The sequence below is a fragment of the Globicephala melas genome, chromosome 10, assembly GCF_963455315.2.
Source record: "Globicephala melas chromosome 10, mGloMel1.2, whole genome shotgun sequence".
Lineage (NCBI taxonomy): Eukaryota > Metazoa > Chordata > Mammalia > Artiodactyla > Delphinidae > Globicephala > Globicephala melas.
Window position 1 is genome coordinate 18,130,461 of NC_083323.1, and position 24,214 is coordinate 18,154,674.

At 44.7% G+C, this 24,214-nt stretch overlaps 1 protein-coding gene across 1 annotated transcript in view; it reads right to left on the reverse strand.

The window, feature by feature from the left end:
* Positions 1-24,214, reverse strand: part of STAB2 (stabilin 2) — a 158,325-nt gene that overhangs the window by 105,811 nt on the left and 28,300 nt on the right. Inside the window, exons 6-11 of the mRNA XM_030856195.2 lie at positions 22,583-22,678; positions 17,430-17,555; positions 15,738-15,934; positions 14,048-14,181; positions 2,788-2,921; positions 829-911 (exon numbers count right to left, since the gene is read on the reverse strand). Coding sequence (XP_030712055.2) covers positions 829-911; positions 2,788-2,921; positions 14,048-14,181; positions 15,738-15,934; positions 17,430-17,555; positions 22,583-22,678 — 770 coding nt within the window. The remainder of the gene's footprint in view (positions 1-828; positions 912-2,787; positions 2,922-14,047; positions 14,182-15,737; positions 15,935-17,429; positions 17,556-22,582; positions 22,679-24,214) is intronic.

Here is a 24,214-nt window from a genome sequence, read left to right on the forward strand (position 1 = left end):
TCTAGCCCAGATGCCTTCAATATTCACTAGTTCTCCTTCCCCACAGGAGACATGTGAGTGCATCTCTGAAGATTAATGACAGATTCATCTTGGACGGATGAATGGTGGTGGCATATTAGGAGGAGAGAGTCTGAAACTCGCTGGGTGTTAACTGACTGCAGCACAAATTATGATCACAAAGTATCTTGGATATTTTTGTGATCGTATATAAACCAATATAAACCAATTTCACACAAATCAGTGTGTTCATTACCTACATTAAACCAAATCTAACTATGGCACTGATACCATGGGAAACCTACACTGGGCACTATGGGTTTCATTCCCACTGGTTGACATTATCTGAGACAGCAGCTGCTCATACTGAAGACTACAATTCTCTTCTAGTTTCCCCTACCACTGTTACCACTTACGATGATTTTAAAGAAACAAATACCTAGCTGGTATGTTAATTTAATTCTTTCTGTGGGAAGTGAGCAGTTTTGCATTATGCAAATCTTATTTATCACGTGACTACAGTTAAGAACCTTTAGTGGTTACCCTTGAGGGGTGATGACTGGAAGGGGGCATTGGGGGAGTCTTGCTGGACACATCGACATGCACTTTGTGACAGTTCATTGAGTTGTGCACTTACTGTTTGTATACTATCCGTAAGGACGTTTTATTTTGCTCAAAGAATTTTATAAAAAAATTTGCATCTCATGATCAGTAGGTTTAATTTTAATGGGGTTTCCCACTTTAAATAAAGAGGGTACTGTCTGCTAAGGTTTTTTTTTTTTTTTTTACATTAGTCCTTATTTATAAAACAAGGTTATTTAAAATACTTACATTGAATCCTTTTAATCCTTTGTCTGTCGGCAACAGCACGGTAAATGGTCCCAGGTTACTCAGTGGCCAAGCATAGGCTTTGTCTTAGGAGTTGAAATACACAAAGAAAGAAAACACTAAATGCGTCAGTAGCTCATGAGGAGTAAAATCAGGCAATGCCCCTTGTGGTCCACTTAGACCCTCTGACTCCTGAGCTTCTCCATTCTAATTGGTTTTATGCAGGCCCTAGGTGAACTGGGAAGCTAAGAATGTGAGGCCCCCAAGTGTTCCTCACAACTGTGTGATTTTTCCTATAGCCACAGTCTTGACTCAAAGATACCCTGGGATGAGAGGGTCCGTGAGGGTCATGTGACAACATCCTTGGACAACCTCTGCCTCTGTGCCTGACTTTCTGAGCTGTTGCCATCTCAGTGAGTGAAGATGCAGCCCTTGCTCCATCAGGGCCAGCTCAGAAGAGCCTCATTCTTGGGACTTCCCTGGTGGCTCAGTGGTTAAGAATCTGCCTGCCAATGCAGGGGACACAGGTTCGAGCCCTGGTCCGGGAGGATCCCACATGCCATGGAGCAACTAAGCCTGTGCGCCACAACTACTGAGCCCGTGTGCCACAACTACTGAAGCCTGCGGGTATAGAGCTCGCGCTCTGCAACACGAGAAGTCACTGCAATGAGAAGCCCGCTCGCCACAACTAGAGAAAGCCTGTGCGCAGCAACGAAGACCCAACGCAGCCAAACATAAATACTTAAAAAAAAAAAAAGCGCCTCATTCTTGGTTCAATGCTTTGTCATTGCCATCGTGAAATGCTCAATACTTTGTGAACAAAGAAGCCCTGGTCTTTTCATTTTGTACTGGGCTCTAGAAATTTTATAGCTGGTCCTGTTCCATGCCCCTGGGGAGGCGTGGACAGCAGGATGGGCTCTGTGCTCTCACACAGGAGGCAGTGTGCCCCGCACCTCATCAACCGGGCAGGTGACAGGGTGACTGGACTTTGTCCAGAGAAATGTCTAAAGGACACTGTCCCCCTTGTCTGCTCTGATATTCTAAGAGTGTGTAGAGGAAGGCAGGAGAGCCCTGAGGTCTGCCAGTAATGCCTGACTCCCTGGGGGGTGTCCTGCAAAGAGCGGGTCATTTGTGTAGGAGGCACATTATTTGCGCTGAGAACACAGCACTGACCAGTGCAGAACACTTCCTCCTCCGCCCGTGCTCTTTCTGGGAAATCATGCTTGGTGACTGGTCAGTTCTAGATGATAATATTTTAAGGATTCTGTTGATTGCTCAAGCCTGTGTTTTATTTCCTGTCGACTGGCAAAATTTGTGTTTTATTGGAAATCTTGTCTAACGCTGTGATCAGCTATATTTCATTCTTATGGGAGTGTGAGGTCATGACCTCTAGAGGGTGTTCGGAAAGGCAGGAGGGTGTTTTAGGCTGTCACCCTGCCTGGGGGCTGGCGGAGAATGTGTCACTATAGACTGTTAGTGGTTGGGGGACCAAGGATGCTAAACACCCAGCGATATGTGAGATGGTCGGTCGCACACCGTCAAGACTCTGCCCCACATTCAAATGGCACCTTCACTGAGGAGCATGGATAGTGCCTCCCAGTACTACCTGCCAACATTGTTTCCCATCTGGAGGACCCATAAGGTCAAGGGAAAGAGGATGGTTTCCATCCTCACATCGGTAGCTGCCTATCTCATTGTTGTTGCAGACTTGTTAATCGACAGTGACCCCAGGACCTTGTCCTTAGCTGCTGCATTGCTGGATCTCTTGGCACTAACTCTCATCTCCTTGGAACGGCTGCGTGTCCTTTTCCTCCCACTTGCCCTTCCTAGAAAGGGCTGATCCCAATAGACAAGACTTGCCTATCCTGCACACCCCTTGCTGAGTGATTGTGTGTCTGGCAGATGTCCTTGCCCATCAGAGGACTGCGCTTTCTGTGCAAATGTGCACCCATGGCTGTGTACCCAGGAGTGAGATGAAAGAGGTCAGCCTTCCTTGCCATTCTCCTCTGGGTTCAGTGTTTAATTCTCTGAGTCGCTCCATGATGTTTCCATAACACGTCGAGCCATCGCCAACGTAACCTTTGCGGCAAGTGCATCTACAGAGAGGGGGAAAACACACTTTCAGGGTCTCAAAGCCATTGGATGTTGAGGTCATACAGTCCAAACCCCTCACTGTGCAGATGGGGAAGACTGGGACAGTCAGACTGGATGCTCAGAGCGGGACAGAGACAAGGCCAGAAGAGTGGGACAAATACAAGTGAGCATTCCTAGTGTACTGGCTGACACAGAGCAGCCCCACAAGAAACGGATATTTAATAAATTATGTGTGTATATGTAAACACTAGATAACTCTGTATATTCTTTTTTTTTTTTTTTTTTGCAGTACGCAGGCCTCTCACTGTTGTGGCCTCTCCCGTTGCAGAGCACAGGCTCCAGACGTGCAGGCTTAGCGGCCATGGCTCGCCGGCCCAGCTGCTCCGCAGCATGTGGGATCTTCCCCGACTGGGGCACGAACCCACGTCCCCTGCATCGGCAGGCGGACTCCCAACCACTGCGCCACCAGGGAAGCCCTCTGTATATTCTTTGCCTCAGTATTTTTTCAAAGCATAAGCAAGAGCCCATGTATATCAGAAGCACTAGGAGTACTTACTATAAATGTAGAGTCTAGGTCCCCACTGCAGAACCACGAAATCAAAATAAGCTGCTGAAGCCAGCCTCAAGAGTCAGAGATGTGGATCTGCTTGGAAGACTCTTCCCCTCCCTTTCCTTCCTGAGGTCTCTGCTCAACTGTGCCTTCCTAGGGAAACCTTCCTTGATTTTCCATCCCCTTCCCCATCCCTTTGTAGACTGTGTCACCCTTAGTGTGCCACGTAGCTCCCAGTGCCATGTAGCTCTTTTCTGCAGCACCAGTCCCAGTTGTAATTTCAACCTAACCTGTGTGGTTTTTTGATTAAGATCTGCTTCCCCATCTAATTTGAGAAAAGAGTAAGGACAAGGGCTATGTGTGTAATTGTTCACTCTCGTAACCCCAAGATCTAGTACAGGGCTTGGTCCATAGTAGGTATTTAATTAATAGTTGTAAAATAAGTAGTAATTGAATTAAAAGAAATATGTAAACAATGGAAGTCACAGAATCGTATATGATAGTTTAGGTTCACCAAAGAGAAATGGAGTTAAAGATGCAGTTAAAAAGGCACTAGCAAAGACACAGACTGGCTGAATGGATACAAAAACAAGACCCATATATATGCTGTCTACAAGAGACCCACTTCAGACCTAGAGACACATACAGACTGAAAGTGAGGGGATGGAAAAAGATATTCCATGCAAATGGAAACCAAAAAAAGCTGGAGTAGCAATACTCATATCACACAAAATAGACTTTAAAATAAAGACTATTACAAGAGACAAAGAAGGACACTACATAACGATCAAGGGATCGATCCAAGAAGAAGATATAACAATTGTAAATATTTATGCACCCAACATAGGAGCACCTCAATACATAAGGGAAATACTAACAGCCATAAAAGGGGAAATCGACAGCAACACATTCATAGTAAGGGACTTTAACACCCCACTTTCACCAATGGACAGATCATCCAAAATGAAAATAAATAAGGAAACACAAGCTTTAAATGATACATTAAACAAGATGGACTTAATGGATATTTATAGGACATTCCATCCAAAAACAACAGAATACACATTTTCTCAAGTGCTCATGGAACATTCTCCAGGATGGATCATATCTTGGGTCACAGATCAAGCCTTGACAAATTTAAGAAAACTGAAATTGTATCAAGTATCTTTTCTGACCACAATGCTATGAGACTAGATATCAATTACAGGAAAAGATCTGTAAAAAATACAAACACATGGAGGCTAAACAATACACTACTTAATAACGAAGTGATCACTGAAGAAATCAAAGAGGAAATCAAAAAATACCTAGAAACAAATGACAATGGAGACACGATGACCCAAAACCTATGGGATGCAGCAAAAGCAGTTCTAAGAGGGAAGTTTATAGCAATACAATCCTACTTAAGAAACAGGAAACATCTCGAATAAACAACCTAACCTTGCACCTAAAGCAATTAGAGAAAGAAGAACAAAAAACCTCAAAGTTAGCAGAAGGAAAGAAATCATAAAGGTCAGATTAGAAATAAATGAAAAAGAAATGAAGGAAATGATAGCAAACATCAGTAAAACTAAAAGCTGGTTCTTTGAGAAGATAAACAAAATTGATAAACCATTAGCCAGACTCATCAAGAAAAAAAGGGAGAGGACTCAAATCAATAGAATTAGAAATGAAAAAGGAGAAGTAACAACTGACACTGCAGAAATACAAAGGATCATGAGACATTACTACAAGCAACTCTATGCCAATAAAATGGACAACCTGGAAGAAATGGACAAATTCTTAGAAAGGCACAACCTGCCAAGACTGAACCAGGAAGAAACAGAAAATATGAACAGACCAATCACAAGCACTGAAATTGAAACTGTGATTAAAAATCTTCCAACAAACAAAAGGCCAGGACCAGATGGATTCACTGGCAAATTCTATCAAACATTCAGAGAAGAGCTAACACCTATCCTTCTCAAACTCTTCCAGAATATAGCAGAAGGAGGAACACTCCCAAACTCATTCTACGAGGCCACCATCACCCTGATACCAAAATCAGACAAAGATGTCACAAAGAAAGAAAACTACAGGCCAATATCACTGATGAACATAGATGCAAAAATCCTCAACAAAATACTAGCAAACAGAATCCAACAGCACATTAAAAGGATCAGACACCATGATCAAGTGGGGTTTACTCCAGGAATGCAAGGATTCTTCAATATACACAAATCAATCAATGTGATAAACCACATTAACAAATTGAAGGAGAAAAACCTTATGATCATCTCAATAGATGCAGAGAAAGCTTTTGACAAAATTCACCCATTTATGATAAAACCCTGCAGAAAGTAGGCATAGAGGGAACTTTCCTCAACATAATAAAGGCCATAAATGACAAACCCACAGCCAACATTGTCCTCGATGCTGAAAAACTGAAACCATTTCCACTAAGATCAGGAACAAGACAAGGTTGCCCACTCTCACCACTCTTATTCAATATGGTTTTGGAAGTTTTAGCCACAGCAACCACAGAAGAAAAGGAAATAAAAGGAATCCAAATAGGAAAAGAAGAAGTAAAACTGTCACTGTTTGCAGATGACATGATACTATACATAGAGAATCCTAAAGATGCTACCAGAAAACTACTAGAGCTAAACAATGAATTTGGTAAAGTAGCAGGATACAAAATTAATGCACAGAAATTTCTGGCATTCCTATACACTAATGATGAAAAATCTGAAAGTGAAATCAAGAAAACACTCCCATTTACCACTGCAACAAAAAGAATAAAATACCTAGGAATAAACCTACCTAAGGAGACAAAAGACCTCTATGCAGAAAATTATAAGACACTGATGAAAGAAATTAAAGATGATACAAATAGATGGAGAGATATACCATGTTCTTGGATTGGAAGAATCAACATTGTGAAAATGACTCTACCACCCAAAGCAATCTACAGATTCAGTGCAATCCCTATCAAACCACCACTGGCATTTTTCAAAGGACTAGAACAAAAAATTTCACAATTTGTATGGAAACACAAAAGACCCCGAATAGCCAAAGCAATCTTGAGAACGAAAAACGGAGCTGGAGGAATCAGGCTCCCCGACTTCAAAGCTACAGTAATCAAGACAGTATGGTACTGGCAAAAAAACAGAAAGATAGATCAATGGAACAGGATAGAAAGCCCAGAGATAAAACCATGCGCATATGGTCACCTTATCTTTGATAAAAGAGGTAGGAATGTACAGTAGAGAAAGGACAGCCTCTTCAATAAGTGGTGCTGGGAAAACTGGACAGCTACATGTAAAAGAATGAAATCAGAACACTCCCTAACACCATATACAAAAATAAGCTCAAAATGGATTAAAGACCTAAATGTAAGGCCAGAAACTATCAAACTCTTAGAGGAAAACATAGGCAGAACACTCTATGACATAAATCACAGCAAGATCCTTTTTGACCCTCCTCCTAGAGAAATGGAAATAAAAACAAAAATAAACAAATGGGACTTAATGAAACTTCAAAGCTTTTGCACAGCAAAGGAAACCATAAACAAGACCAAAAGACAACCCTCAGAATGGGAGAAAATATTTGCAAATGAAGCAACTGACAAAGGATTGATTAATCTCCAAAATATACAAACAGCTCATGCAGCTCAATAACAAAAAAAAACCAAACAACCCAATCCAAAAATGGGCAGAAGACCTAAATAGACATTTCTCCAAAGCAGATATACAGACTGCCAACAAACATATGAAAGAATGCTCAACATCATTAATCATTAGAGAAATGCAAATCAAAACTACAATGAGATTATCATCTCACACCAGTCAGAATGGTCATCATCAAAAAATCTAGAAACAGTAAATGCTGGACAGGGTGTGGAAAAAAGGGAACACTCTTGCACTGCTGGTGGGAATGTGAATTGGTGCAGCCACTATGGAGAACAGTATGGAGGTTCCTTAAAAAACTACAAATAGAACTACCATATGACCCAGCAATCCCACTACTGGGCATATACCCTGAGAAAACCATAATTCAAAAAGAGTCATGTACCAAAATGTTCATTGCAGTTCTATTTACAATAGCCAGGACATGGAAGCAACCTAAGTGCCCATCATCGGATGAATGGATAAAGAAGATGTGGCACATATATACAATGGAATATTACTCAGCCATAAAAAGAAATGAAATTGAGCTATTTGTAATGAGGTGGATGGACCTAGAGTCTGTCATACAGAGTGAAGTAAGTCAGAAAGAGAAAGACAAATACTGTATGCTAACACATATATATGGAATTTAAGAAAAAAAAATGTCATGAAGAACCTAGGGGTAAGACAGGAATAAAGACACAGACCTACTAGAGAATGGACTTGAGGATATGGGGAGGGGGAAGGGTAAGCTGTGACAAAGTGAGAGAGTGTCATGGACATATATACACTACCAAACGTAAAATAGATAGCTAGTGGGAAGCAGCCGCATAGCACAGGGAGATCAGCTCGGTGCTTTGTGACCACCTAGAGGGGTGGGATAGGGAGGGTGGGAGGGAGGGAGACGCAAGAGGGAAGAGATATGGGAACATATGTATATATATAACTGATTCACTTTGTTATAAAGCAAAAACTAACACATCATTGTAAAGCAATTATACTCCAATAAAGCTGTAAAAAAAAAAAAAAAGGCACTAGCAGTGGTGTGCTGGTAGATGTTAGACATCCAGCTCTCCAGGGGGAACAAATAGCCCTGCCTTGCAGCATTTGCCTATTTCCCATGGTTCACACTCCCACCTTGGCCAATCTCAAACTACTGTGACACTAACCAGCAGGCACATCCCTGAAAACTTAATCATTGGCTCTTGTGACCCATAAGCCCTGGCTCTAGCAAACCACTGCTACCTGGCAAAGACTGGCTGACAGCTGGCTGAAACTGGCAAGGTGCTTAGGACGGTGACATTCTCCAAAATCTTGGAGATAAGTCAGGAACCAAACAGGAGACAGGGGAAGAACATTTCAGAGAGGAGACAGGCAGGGATGCTGTGGGCATGCATTCCACAGAGGTGGCTCATGCTTAGGAGAGGATTCCAAAGAACAGTTATACACTCGCTAATCCATTTGTGTTTCTAAATTGGTACCATTGCACACAGATATATTTCCAACAAGTTTGCTGAACAAACATTTCTGAGTCTTATCACCCCTGCTTGGATTGCTGCAATGACTCCCTACGTGGTCTTTCTGCCCTTAGTTTTCCTCTCGTCAAATCAGTCTTTCACACAAGCCCTGAGGGGTCTGTCCCAAAGGGAAATCTGGCATCTGTGTGCTTAACACTCTCAGGGACTCCTTTTGTCTACAGGATGCAGTGTAAACGCTTAGCACGCATGCAAGGCTACAAAGGGTGGGGTGGAGGGATCTTGTTTATGTGTCCTTCCTGCCTTCATGCAAATCCCAGCAACACCAAATCGCTTTTTTTTCTAGACTGTTATACCCTTCTCAGGCTGTGTGTCCTGCCGGGAGTGCTCTCACCCACTCCTCATAGCTCAGGTGTGACCTAGGCAGCCCTACCCGGCCTCCCTACTCACTCCCCCACCACAACTCATCGTACCAAAATGACCTCTTCAGGGTTTCTCGCCTCTGCCAGCTGGCACGCTCTCCTAGAACCTGGATCCCACCTTATTTCTCTCACCTTATTTCTCTCCCTTGTATTCCAGCACCTGGGACAGTGCCTCATTGTTGAACTGATTTTCTATCTATCTACCTATCTACCTATCTACCTATCTATCTATCTATCTATCTATGGCTGCGTTGGGTCTTCACTGCTGCACGCAGGCTTTCACTCTAGCTGCTGCAAGCAGGGGCTACTCTCTTGTGCTGCGCAGGCTTCTCATTGCAGTGGCTTCTCTTGTCGCACAGCATGGGTTCTAGATGCGTGGGCTTCAGTAGTTATGGCACACGGGCTTAGTTGCTCCATAGCATGTGTGTTCTTCCCAGACCAGGGCTTGAACCTGTGTCTCCTGTATTGGCAGGAGGATTCTTAACCACTGCGCCACCAGGGAAGCCCGAACTGATTATTTTCTAGGTACCTACTTAATTCTATAAACTGAGCTAGGCAAGAGAGCTATAAAGATGATAACAACAGATACCTTGCTCTTCTAGCATCTCACATGCTGGAGATGAACCTGAAAACAAATCACTTATGGCAACATGATGAGGTTACTTAACATCTTTGAGTCCCAGTTTCCTCATCTACGAAATGGGTTTACTAGCACCTTTAGGGCTGTAGATAGAAGAGACAATGCATGAAAACAGCTGACACAGTGATGGACACATAGAAAAAGCTCAGTACTTGGCAGATGATGAGAGCGATGGAGACGGTGGCGATAATGACAATGACGGGGCTGGGATGCAGCAGGACAAGTCCATAAACAGATGACTCGAGTTCCATAGGAAGTGCTGTGATAGATTGAATAGGATGCGGTGGGGCATGGAGGAGGAAGTGACTAATTCTGCCTGAAGAAATATGGAACAAGTTCTAGGAGGAAGTAAGTTTTAAGCTAATTCTAAAAGGATGCATATGTGATTCCCAGCCAGACAAATGACTGGGAGATCATTTACTGATTGAGTCTTAGGGGCTTTTATAGAGCACTTGCTCTAACCAGGGACAATTTTGCTCCCCCCCCCCCCGCCCCGGGGACATTTGGCAGTGTCTGGAGACATTTTTGGTCATCACAACAGGGGTGAAGGTGCTACTGGCATCTAGTGGATAGAGGTGACGGATGCGGCTCAACACGCTACAAGGCACAGGACAGTACCTACAACAAAGAGTTATCTGGCCCCAAAGGTCAATAGTGCCGAGGCTGAGAAAACTTGTTATGAAGAATCACTAAGGTAGATATAACCATGAAACAATAGCTTATTTAATACAATCAAATGACAGTTTCCTACTTAAACATCAACCTTCTCTGTAAGTACTGAGCTTCAGGATGGGGAATGTAAGGTGACAAAGAGGGAGACTGGCAACTCTTGGAAGTGATACAGTAGTCACTATTGAAAACCAATCCTGGGGGCTTCCCTGGTGGCGCAGTGGTTGAGAGTCCGCCTGCCGATGCAGGGGACATAGGTTCGTGCCCTGGTCCGGGAGGATACCACATGCCGCAGAGCGGCTGGGCCCGTGAGCCATGGCCGCTGAACCTGTGTGTCCGGAGCCTGTGCTCCGCAACGGGAGAGGCCACAATGGTGAGAGGCCCGCGTACCGCAAAAAAAAAAAAGAAAAAAGGAAAACCAATCATGCTGTACGTTATGTAAGTTCTATATGAAGTCAATAGAAAGACAAGTAACTTTTATAAGTTACTTTTTATATTTCTCTCTGAAAGTTCCCTAAGTTGTTATGAGGCCAGTGATCCATTTTGTCTAAAGACACTTAACTTGTCTTTCCTAAGGATGGCAGGAGAATTATATTTTAATGGTCTCTGTGCTGAATGGAATGTATGAGACATAAATATTCTTTCAATTTTTATTTAAAATCTCGGTCCACAAGTCTGAGACTTTATGAGACCATTTTCTGACTCAGCTGGGCTACGGCCCATTCATAGCATCACCTCTTTTATAAATTGGTTCTTTACTAGGTATAAAGTTCTTACCTGCTGTCCCAAGGCTTTCAAAACACCCACAAGCCACCTGCATTTTATGTTATGAGATGGAATTATTTATATTCAATGTTGGATAAAATTTAGTTAAATTATGAGGTGCCCCCAAAGTTTACGGTGATAAATATTATAACAGAAGCATTCCAGGGTTCTCTGGGAGCCCAGAGGGAGGGGCACCTGAGTGGACCAGGAAGACAGGGGAGGCATCAGAGAGGTGAAGATACTCAAGTTGGCACTGCAGGATCAGCGTGTTGGTCTGACTCAGAGGAGGTGGGGAGGCAAGGACGGTCTAAGCTGGGGGAATATGTTTGAAGAACAATAAACAGCTCAATGGCACTAGAGCCAAGGGTGCGTTGACGGCAGTGGTGGAGGTAAAGCTGGCCCATGCACACCCTCTGCAAACAGCCATCTTCGGCCATCCCCTGGGGGGAGTGGTCCCAGGAAGAGCCCGTGCAGGTTCCGGAGGCTGGTTTCAAGCCCTCTGAGCAGAGAATGAGGTCCTGGTTACTTGAGTGGGGTCTCTGGTGTGCCTTCCGGCTCTGGGAGATCACGGCCCCTTCGTCCTTCAGATTCCTTGCCCCGGTGTAGTCAGTGGAGGGCCAGAATGGGGTCCTCTAAAATGCAGTGCCCAGGGCAGGGGCCCCTGTTGCCCAGGTCTGAGGGTCACACTGCTGGGAACACATCTGGAAGCGGCTGAGCTGGGGTTTGAAGCTGGGTCTGTCTGGGAAAGCCCATGATCCTGCTGCATGGTGCCGAGGCACCGTATTGCTTCGGACAGGATTCTTGGGAAGATGGTTCACACTAAGGAATCCTAACCTGCACACGTCGCATATAAACCCTGTCATTAGTGTCACTAATGTCCCCATTTTCCGGTATGCCTTCTCTGTCACGTCCAGGCTTTGCAGATTCAAATAAGACAGGAATGCCTTTCTCTTCTGTCATGCCTTAATTCCCACCTCTGCCACGTAAAAATAGAAAGGCACAATTTTAACTGACAGGAAGTAATGGTTCTTCTTAGTAATACTGAAAGTGGAGTGTAGAGTTTAAAGCAGGCTTATACACATTAACTTGTCAGCTCTGCCCAGGGAAATAGCTCCACCTGTCAGGGGAGGGAACTGTGGTTCCAGAAAGTTATGTGACTTGTCCAAGTTCACCCCAGTTGTGAGTGGGGGAGCCCACACTGGAACTCATTCTTCTTTATTATTGGGTGGTCTTCTCTGACTAATGCTGCATGACTTTGAATACTCTGCATAGACTGATTGCCACATTGAGGAGGCATAAACAAGATAAATCCCTCTCCGGGGTGAACTAAATTATTGGCAGCCCCATATTTTATCAGTGTCACTCAGCCAGCCTTAACACAGGCCTCTTCCCAGCTGAAGACAGTCAGGTTTTGGAGGGGGGCGGATGTCGAGAAGTTTGTGAGTGACACACAGACCCCTAAAATCGACGGTTAGTTCCACTGACATTCTAGGCACAAGTTTTAATGCAACTTCTATTATTCTGATGTTCCAGTTTCATTTTTCGATTTTATCTTCTCAAACACAAAAGAAAGTGTTTAAAGTGTTCTACTCAAGCTTTCTCAGAGGATGGTACCAAGTGTGCAAGCTGGCTGGTTCGGTTGTCAGTGTCAGAACCTGGGTTTCAGGAGAGGACGTGCCTGTATGCATAGCTGTGTAGGTGTGTACGTGCCTGTACAGACGTCTGGGAGGGGTTTGCGTGTGCAGGGTGTGTATGGAGTGATTTCTGTGTGCCAGGTTCCACTCAGAGACTGATGAATGTAACCTTATTTAATCCTCATCACAGCCCTGGTTGGAGGCACAATTGTCCCCCTTTTACGACAGAGGAAATAGAAATCACAGAGTAAGGGAAGCCGCAGAGCTGGGGCTTGCATCCAGGGGTTCTGACACTCAAGCTCTTTCCACTCCACCCACAGTGCATACAGATACACTTATTTGCCCAGAGAGAACATAGTGATCATAAAACCTATCTGGGCGAATCTACACATTCAAGACCCAGCTATAAAAGGAATGACAGAGGCGGGCTCTGGAAGCACAGAAACTGTTCCATGTCTACCGTGGCTTTGAGCTCACTACAGGAGAACAGGTTCTTTGCTGATGCTGGTGACAATGAGACCTGAAAGCGGCACCAAGATGCAAGCCTCCGTCTGGGAGTCAAAAGGCTAGGGTTCCAGGTTTGGTTCACCCACTGATAAAAACCAAAACACAGCTGGAGAGGAGTTTCCAGAACACTCTCTCATGAATCTTCACAGCAACAGTATGAAGTAGACGCCACTGTGCTCATTTTATACATAGAGAAACTGGGGCCAGAGAGACCTTGTCACATTCCCAAGGTCATGAATCTGATAGATACCAGTGTGGAGACTCAAACCCAGGTCTTTAAACTCTGAACAGCATCTTCCCACTAGGCAAGCTGCCTCTGCCTTGGGAATTTTCACACAAATATTTTAACTCACAGTAAACCCCTTCTTTTGAAACCTGGAGTCTGGGAAACACCACTCGTGTGTATTCACTTTCCCTAGTTTTCCCTTTCCCATTGTTTTGCACCACTAACAAGCAATATTTCATAGATTGCGGACACAGGCATATACATTAGAGGTCAAACCTCTGTCATCACAATAGACATCTGTTTTCCCAGTGACGGTGGATTCTTTCTCCCACGCTCTGATCACTTCATACCATGTTTTCAGGCCAGGTCAATATTTCAGGGTGTTGGCACGGTCATTACCAAGGAAGCCATTACTGAATGATTCACTGATTATACAAAGGTATCGAGTCCCTACTGTGCTCCTTGCATTGTGCTACGTGAGGATGGTGCAAGGCTGAATAAGACACATTTCCTAACCTCCCGAGAAGTTTCCGCATTGACTGGCCACCACCTTCACTGCTTGGAAAGATGGTGGTGGAATTGGAAAGCCTTACTTGGTGAGACCTGGCGCGATGGTGGTGCAGTTCGCATCCCTGTGGCAGGGGTTCTTAGACTCACAGACGTCGGTCACGCTGCACCCCACTCCAGGGACAAAGTTGCGGTAGTGTTCCGCACACTCGCAGTGAGCCTTCAGTCGATGGGAAGAGAAGAGCAAAGAGTGTTCTCGTTAGTCACTTAGGCTGACATTCTTCTTAAATTCCTATCTTTATTCTGCCATAAAAGCTGACTTGGGGTAGGTCTAAAGTGTGGGCTGAAACTAAAATTTGTCAGCAGATCCAGAATTGGAAATCATGTTCACATCTCAGCTGTTTGGAAACTCATACATCTTGCTTGTAGTTCACACTTTCAGTTCTTTGGTTTGCTAACCCTGGGCCTCCCTGGCACCGTACTTCCCGCTTTCAGATTTAGGTGAGTAGAGACTGAGGCTCAGATGGGAGGTATTATTTCTCTAGAATAGTGGTTTTCAACCGGGAGTCTCAACCCAAGGGACACTGGGCTTGTAGACATTTTTGATTGTGACAACAGGGTGGGGGGACAGCGCCACAAGAGGCCAGGGATGCTGTTAAACATCATACAATGCACAGGATACTTCCTACAACAAAGAATTCTCAGGTCCAAAACGCTACTCATGCCGAGGATGAGGAACCCTGTTCTGGAATAATGAATGCACTGCTTCTGTGTGAACGATGGAGGGTTTCTAAGACTTGAAAATATGCCTTGGGACCCATTTTTAAAGTGACAAAGTATATGTTTTAATCTCACTCCCAAGGTCCTGGGGCTTTGGTTCATGATGTAACATGACTTTTCCCATAAGGGACCTCATTTAGAGGATGAGAATTTAGCCCTTTGAATTTCTTACAAGCTAGCCTCAGAAATTGATAGCAGAAATGTCACATGATGTGTTCTTTTTCTCGGACACGAGATCAGGTAGATTCTCTGCAGGGGACTCCAGGAGCATCCCCATGGGGTGCAGATTAGACTGCTGGGGACCATGACTGGGTTTGGTCAGACACTGAAGGCTTTCCATTCACCCAGGCAGCAGTAGTCTCTTGTGTGGATGGGTTTCCTCCACTGGACACTTGACATGCAGTTGTGGCTGCAGTGGGCACCCACTAAAATTTGGTGGGTGAATGAGATATTGAGGAAAGGGCTCTTTGATCTGGACTCTGGAGCAAAGGTCTCCCGGCTAGGCTGAATGTTACCAGTTAAGGTCATGACGTGATTTAGAGAATCACCTATGTCTCACTCCAGAGTATCTTCATTGCTCCCTACAAATCTGTCTGTGCTGCCTGACATTTTATTAGCATTCATCCCTTTGGGACAGAGTTTTTTGGTCCTAAGAGTCCCCTCTCACCTTGAAAAGACATTAGAGAGACTGGAGGAATGCAGGGGAAAGTCAATCACATATTTTCCCAAGACTTCATTAACAGTTAATTTGTTAATAGAATTTGAGCTATGTGTATATATGTTGTCAATCATCAAACAGGACTGGGATGGAGGAGACAGTGAGGTTTTGACTGGAGAGCTGGGAAAGTGCGCGTTCAGAGGGTAGATCATGGCTCCCTGAGGTTGACCCCAGGAAGCCCGACCTGAGCATGGAAAGGGAGAACTGAGACGGCACAGTTTTACCTTCAGCGGGTGGTCCTACTTCTATTCTCATCAGTTCCAACATCATTAGCTCACCTGTCCGGGCCCATCATATCTGCACACCGTGGACTCTGTAGGGCAGTTTCCAAAGTTAACTTGGCAGGGGTCCACTGGTAAGCACACCTGGCCGTCCCCGTGGTAGCCCTCATGGCACGTGCAACTGTGCTGATTTGGTCCTAGGTAGGTGCACCGAGCGTGAGGGTGGCAGATGTTTTGTGAACATGGGTTGATGGCTGGAGAAGCAATGACAAAATAAGGTGGTTACCACACTCAGGGAAGGAGAAGGAAAACTGAACTGTGAAGGGATTGCAAATCACAGCTTATCCAAGCTGCAAAGGCAATTCAACAGTTTCAAGAGAGAGAGTAAAAAACATTTCATCTTACCCTCCTGATCACCCCCATTGACCAAAAAGATTTACATATGGCCATTAGAAATTATAATTACAAGTACTGTGATGATGTATTATTATGCCATGTTATGTGTGGATTTAAATATAAAATCGCATGAAAGAAAGCACTGATATTAATAGAATTTATAATACGTACTGGGCCCTTTTCTAAGCATTTGCCATATGTGAATTCAGTTAATCCTTACAACCGTCTAGCGTAGTTACTATTATTATCCCCATTTCATAGATAGGAAAATGGAGGCACAGGTAGGTTAAAGCATTTGTCCAAGGTCATATTGTTAGTAACAGGCAGACCTGGGATTTATACCTGGGCAGCCGGGCTCCAATAGCATGTTCATAACCAACACACAACCACTCATGAAGTGAAACAGCATGAAAGGAAGTAAGGGGACTTCCCTGGTGGCGCAGTGGTTAAGAATCCGCCTGCCAAGGCAGGGGACACGGGTTCGATCCCTGGTCCGGGAAGATCCCACATGCCGCAGAGCAACTAAGCCCGTGCACCACAACTACTGAGCCTGTGCTCTAGAGCCCACGAGCCACAACTACTGAGCCCACGTACAACAACTACAGAAGCCCGCACACCTAGAGCCCGTGCTCCGCTACAAGAGAAGCCACAGCAATGAGAAGCCCACGCACTGCAACGAAGAGTAGCCCCCGCTCACCACAACCAGAGAAAAGCCCGCGCACAGCAGTGAAGACCCAATGCAGCCAAAAATAAATAAAATAAATTTATTTAAAAAAAAAAAGGAAGGGAGGAAGGAAGAAGGAAGTAAGAAACTACATTCTATCTTAACATTGATTTAGGTGATATAGAAGAAGAAAAACGTACAGTTACTAGGGGGGAAGTGGAGGGGGAAGGGATAAATTGGGAGGCTGGGACTGACACACACACACTACTATACATAAAAGAGATAACTAATAAGAACCTATTGTAGAGCACAGGGAATTCTATTCAATACTCTATAATGACCTATATGGGTATAGAATCTAAAAGAAAGAGTGGATATATGTATAACTGATTCACTTCGCTGTACAGCAGAAACTAACACAACATTGTAGATCAATTATATTCCAATAAAAATTAATTAAAAAAGTGTAAAAATCTATATATGTGCTTTGATAACATGAGAACTTGCCATTTACTGAAGAGCTACCACATGATGAGATTTTGCTTAGAATTTTTAATATATGTCATGCAACTACACAGAGAGAAACGGAAGTGGTCGTTGCGTTAATATTAAGAAGGTTGTGAGGTTTTTTCTGTTGAGGAATCTAACCGTCTCAATGGATAAACCAGTAGGATCGAAGTTCTACTCACGCTCACAGTGTCTGCCATCGCCTTTGTAACTGGGGATGCATTTGCATTCTAGTTTTGTTTCATCTTCACTGGAAGGTGAGCACCTGGAATTTTCTGGGCAGAGCAAGGCTGCACATTCTGGGATGGCTGGAAAGGAAGATTGTTGAGGTAATGGCCTTAGTAGAACAACCAGTTCTAAAAAATCTCAACAAATGCAATATTCCCTATTATTACAAAAGTGACACAGATTCACTGTAACAATTGAAAAAGTACAGAACGAGTAAAGCAAAAATTAGCTGTCTTCTTATTCTCATTCTCCCATCCCATTCCCACAATAACCAACGTTAACAACCAATATAATACATTTGTGTGTAAGATTTTCAAAAGATGAAATGGGATCCTGTTAAAATATTTAGGAACTTGATTTTTAATTTAAGAATATATTATGGAGGTATGTAAGGGTGCACCTTAATCTCTAATGACTGCATAGTATTTTATAAGATAGACGGGGCTTAGATGGCTGTTAAATACTGTAGAGTTTGGCATAATTAGCCAACTTGCAAAGTTGGGCTGACACGGTCCCATGGTTGCTGCTAGAAGATATGAGATGCCAGGGTCAGAGCTAAAGGACCATTTATCACTCACATCAGGAGCAGTAGTCAGAATGTCAGCAGTTTTGGACCAGTTCTTCCAAGCCCCGGGTCCCACAGGGCAATGCAGAGAGGGCCATACAAGACCTGAGCATGCAGTGGATTTCATTACGGAAGAGGAGCCCTGAGCTTAGGGAACTGAAATGATTTTTAGTTTGTTTTTAAATAATAGGCAGTGCATTACTTAGGGCCCAGGCAAGAGAGAGAAACCATGCAATTGTTTGAACAGTGAAAATTTTAGTGTAAAGATTCATGAACAGAGTGGAATAACAGGGAATTGGCTCCTGACAGCTAAAAAGAGTTCAGAAGCATAAAGGAATGGAAGAAAAATAAAGAGCAACCACTCCTCTCGGGTTAAGATAAGGGTAAGTCCTCCCCTTCCAGAGCTGAGACCCGGATGTCACCGGCAAGGACATGGCCTTGGTCACTCTACAGCAGAGAGGTTGCTGACGTGTCCGCTGGTGACACTTGCTGGAGGCCACCCCTCTGGGGCCCCAAGGAAGGTCATCCACAGGGAGCTGCCAAGCCTGGGCAAGCGGCTTGCCTCTGGATGCTACTGGAAGCAGGAGCTGAGAAGCCCACCTTCTCAGAAGCACGGTGTACTCCTGTGCGTGACCGGGACGGGGTGGTCTCAGGGGCCAGCTGTGTGGCATGGAGGTGGGTGGTCAGCTCTCTGGATGGCTGGTCCTGCGGGGCCCTTGCTGTGCATGGGGCTGAGGCGAGGGTGTGCAGAACAGCTCCTGAACTGGGCCACCAGCCTGCACTGTCTAGGGCTCCTGGCTATGCTCTGCCGCCCGAGCCAAGCACTAGACAATGTATGCAGTGGTCAAATACTGGAGGATGCTAAGCCTTGCCGGAACCTAGTGCTGGAGAAACTGTGCAGGGCTGAGCAGCGGAGCAGAGCCGTGTTCTTCAGGAGCCTGGTGAGTGAGCTAACCCAGACACAAGAAGAGAAAACTCTTGCTTCTTCGGTGTCCCTTTAGCACCCTCTATTGGTAAGGCTTCACATCTTACTGGCTGACAAATGAGAGCTATTCCAAAGCCCATCTCCATATTCACAGAGCAGGCAAAAAGGGTGAATTTGGAGCTGAGAGGCAATCCACTGATAACTGGCACAGGCAGTAAGCGTGCCCGCACTTGTTCCCGAGGGAGGTCCTGTATCTGCCAAGGCTGGTCGCGCTACAAACATCCTTGTAAAGATGTTGGAACAAAGGGCAGTCAGTGTGCTGCTCTCAAGATGTGCACAAATGTGACGTATGCGTTTGTCTTCCAACAGTGGCTAGTTGAATCAAAACTTCATAGAGAATATCCCCTCACCTCTTCCATAAAGTAGAATTGTTGCTGAGAAGGGGCTGCCCTTTCAGGATCACGTTTTCCACCCCTCTTTGCATCCAGGTGGGGTTATATGACTAGTCTACGTTGATGGAATATTGGAAGTTCTATGTATTATTCTGAACTTTATAAGCAGATGCTTCTCTACACTCTCTCCTTCCTTCTGTGGCTCAAAGCAGAGCACTTGGAGGTGCTACAGAATGGCAGACGCATGCAATGGAAGGCTCTGGATCCCTAAACACCATGTGGTGGGGAGCTGGTGGAGGCCAGGAACACCCACATTGGACTGTTACATTAGTAAGAAATATACCTCTGTTGTGTTAGGCCAGAGGTTGCCCAAATTCCCAGGTCACGGTGCCCTTAGTGTTTCAGTATTTTTTTCACGGGACCCCAATACAAAAGGAATATCTACAGGTTCATTTACTAAGTTGTTAGAACCAAAGAATTCAGTGACTATTTATGTCATGATAACGTAGCAGCCATCTGAAAAAGTAATATGGTTAATAGGAAGATTAAATATTTTATTCTTAAACAACCACATTTACTTCCTAACGGGACCCGTGAGCTTGTTGGAGATGGCACAACTTCTGCAGCCTTGGAATCAGATTGGAAACTACCACCCTCCTTCCAGTTGAAACGATTTTTGCATGGTACTTACTTTTTACCACAGTGACCACTGGAAATGCAGCTTTGTAAAGAAATGACACCACCGGACAAAATGTAGTGCTACCTAATGTTGAAATTGTGTACTAACTCAGGTTAACATTTCATACGATAATCTACAGATGTATCACCGTTTCCCTCAGAAATTAAAAATATCCCATAGCAGCCCTGTGAGTTTGACGGGGTACTTTGGGATGCCTTGGTGCAGTTATGGAACCGTAGTGTTAAGCCATTGGGTTTTTGTGTTGATTTCTTTCAGCAGCCAGCATTCTTCTAACTAGAATAGAATGTACCACACTTCACTCAACCAATTCCTACTCATGGACGTTCAAGTTGTTTCCAGCTTGCTTTGTTCTTAAAAACAATACTATCATGAGTTTCTCTGTACATATATTCTCACCTACCCACCCCTCCAGTCCTCTAGGTAAATTCCTAGAATTGGGGCTGTAGCCTCAAACTGTAAGCATCCTTTAAAATTTAATAGATACATATCTCTCATAGATTGTAGCAATTCACACCCCCACTGACAGTAGCGTAATTTTTCTCACACCCACAGATAGATATTACCTAGCTTTGCAACCTGTGTAACACGGTGGGCAAAAAACCAGAACCAAACCAAAACAAAACCTCCCAAACTCCAAAGTACTACTTCATTATGGTTTTAATTTGCATTTCTGTGACTCCTAGTGGGGTTAAGCACCTCTTCTATGTTTGTTGGCCAGTTTTCATTTCTTCCTGAGAATTAGCTGCTCCTTGGCCGATATTAAAGGTGGGCTCATGGACTTTCTATTATAAAAACGTTTCTGCTGCGTGGATTGCAAATATTTTTGTCCCAGTCTATATTTATCTTCTGACTCAACAGAATTATTTTGTCATTTGGAAGCAAATCTTTTCACGCTGTCTATTAGGCTGGATCTCTGGTCTTATTAAAAAGGGTTTTTTGTTTGTTTGTGTTTTTTCCTCATGAGTCCACTGGGCAGTACAGGAGTAGCTGGGGAAGGAGGCTGATTGAGGGCTATGGAAGGGGTCCACCCTAACCACCTGAGTTTCATTCTGCCGTTGATTCATATTGGTTGTTTGACTGTCTGTCTCTTCCATAGGAAGAAGGCAGAGGCTGTCTTTTATTCACCCTCCTTTCTACCACTGCTCATATCTTCTCAACGACTTTCAATAAAGCGAGTTTGAAGTTGCTGAATTTGATTCTTGTCTAATCCTTTTATTTTACAGACCAGGAGAATAAAATCCAGAGGATAACTTAAGTGAAGCTATTGTCGCAGGCAGCATGTCCAATTTCCTAATGGCTAAGCTCCAAATTCACCCTTCACCACCTGCTCTGTGATAATGGGTTGAACTCTGAACATTTCTCCTTTGCAGGGATATGTTAATCTTGGCCAGTAGAGGGCGCTGGAGGGCCACTGCAGGAGGAAGGGGCTCCACTGGCCGGTTCTGCTGTGCAGTGTTGTGCTTCTGCTGTGTTTGCTGCTGCTGCACAGCCTGCCAGTGGTGTGGGTGTGTGAGGACATCCAGGGATGCCCTGTCCCAACTGTGCACTCAGAGTGCACAGTTCATTGGTGACCTTGCATCCCTGGCCTGGACCCAGTGGCTACCTTCCCACAGCCCGCCCCACGCACAGACATTGAAGGTTCCAGGATTAGCACCCATGGTGCCCCAACTCCTTCTGTCCACTTGTCCCCCAGCCTCGGCTCATCAGTGCCCTGAAGGGTTGTTGCCTGCCTTTTGGGTGACTGTACTCCCATGCTGGCTTGGGCAAACCAGCAAACTTCTCCCCTACTAAGTGGGCTGCCACCACCCCTTCTCCAGCAAGATTTGAGCCAAGCCTTGGGGATGGCTGTCCCCTTCCAAGTTTGCCCTTCTTTGTTATGCCCCATCAGCCCTACAGTTCATTTTGCATTTTTATAGCCACTCTCCTAACATAGTTTACTAATTCTTTATATTAAACTTCCCTTGCTGCAATCACCCTGTGGTCTCTATCTTTTGATTAAACCCAGTGTGATCGACTGTATAGAGAATTTCAATGACTTGAGTCCCAGCTCACTTATTGGCTATTCTGTGAACTTTGGTGAATCATTTAGCCTTGGTAAGCCTCCATTTCCTGTTGATGTGCTCTTTCAGACCTATAATGGAGAACATGCCTTATCTCCCTTTTCAGGTACCTAACTCGTTGCAATGGCCCCAATGTCTTCCTCTCCAGTCTATCCTCACACTGCCACAAGCTTGGCCTTCCTAAAACATAGCTACAGCCAGGTCACTGCATTGTTCCCAAGTCTTCCGTGACTTCCAATATTCTATACGATCTCTTCCCTCTCCTCCCTTCCCCTCCCCTCCCCTCCCCTTCTCTCCCTTCCTCTCCTTTTGTCCCCTTTCTTTTAAAATTGTTGCCTATCTTCCAGCAAAACATTTGATGACACGTCACACATGTAGAGCCCCAGTACACGCATGCACAACTGAAATGCATATGTCTGTGCCCATCTGATCTGGTGTGGTATTAAGGGAACTAGCAGTACTTACGCTTGTCACAGTTGGGGCCGGTGTACCCAGAGTAGCACTCACAGGTCCCATCGCCACGTATTCCACTGTTGCATACTCCATGCACACAGCTGCACACTGCAGACAGAAAATGGGAATTTTTCGTTACCTGATGTACACTTCCTCCAAAGATTCTGGAGGTATACTGTTTCAGGTAGTGTTTATTGAGATTCTGCTTGATGAAGTGGGGAAAACCATGGGTTTGAAGCCCTAGAGACCCTAGTTTGAACCCTGGCTTTTTCTTAGCTTCAGTTTACAGTAAGTCCCCACATACGAACAAGTTTCATTCTGATAGTGGGTTCGTAAGACCAACTTGTTTGTAAGTCCAACAAAGTTAGCCTAGGTACATAACTAACACAATTAGCTATATAGTACTGTACTGTAATAGGTTATAATGATTTTCACACAAATAATACATAAAAACAAACAAAAAATAAAGAAAACGTTTTTAATCTTATAGTACAGTACCTTGAAAAGTACAGTAGTACAGTACAACAGCTGGCATACAGGGGCTGGCATCGAGTGAACAGGCGAGAAGAGTGACTGACTGGAGGAGGTGGGGGATGGTAGGGCTGAAGGATCGCCAGCAACAGGAGACGGAGGGCGAGCTGCAATTCCACTCACGCCTGACGTTAATGGCACAGGTTCTGGTTCCTTGCTGCCACCAGATGCATGCTCACATCTTTGAAAGTTTGCAACTTGAAGGTTCGAACTCTAAGGTTGTTACATGTCCCACCTCAATCCCCTGTCCTTCATCCCCACAGGAACTGTCCTCCTTCAGGTCCTTATCTTGTTTTGCCTGGACTATTGCAGTAGCACTTTACCTGGACTCATTATTCGATTTCTCACCTCTCCCTTTTATCCATTTCATTTGATCAGTAATGGTATCAAGGTGATGTTCCTCCAGATATCTCAGTGACTCCCAATTGCTAACCAAATGAAATCTAAATTCCTCTGTTTGGCACACAAGGCCCTCTCCAAGCTGACTCCAACCTTTAAAAATTTTCATTTTCATCTTTCGCCACTTCATTTTATGCGTCTTAGGATCGAAGTGCACGGGATGACTCACTAGAGTTCATCTTCCTTCAAAACACATGTTGAACATCTACTACTTACAGGGCGCTGTGCTTGGGATTAATGACCCAAAGTCCCTGCCCCCAAAGAGCTCACAGTCTGAAGGCAGAAGAAAGCAGCCCATCATAATGAGGTGTGATAGATGCTAAGATGTGACAGGTCAATAGCCATGGGGGCTGGCCAGGAAGAGATGGGGGGAGCTGGTCTAGGAAAGAGCACGCCCTGTGGAGGCCCGCACTCTGCTCCCTTCCGCGTTCAGCTGAAATCCTCCTTATCCTTCTAGGCCAGCTAAAGCCCCTCTCCTCGGTGGTGCCGTCTCAGAGGTGCCAAAGCAGAGTCTGTGCTCCTCTGGGCAGCACTTCCTTTGTACCTCAACCACTATCACCTCCTGCTGCAACTACTACTTTTGTCACGCCAGCCAGCCAAGTACCACCAGGAACACAACAGTGGTCAAAGTCGGCAGCAGGGGCGAGGGGTCACGAAGAAGCAGCAGTAGCCACTCGTGTTAACCGGGAGAGGTGGCCATTGGGTTGCCCACTG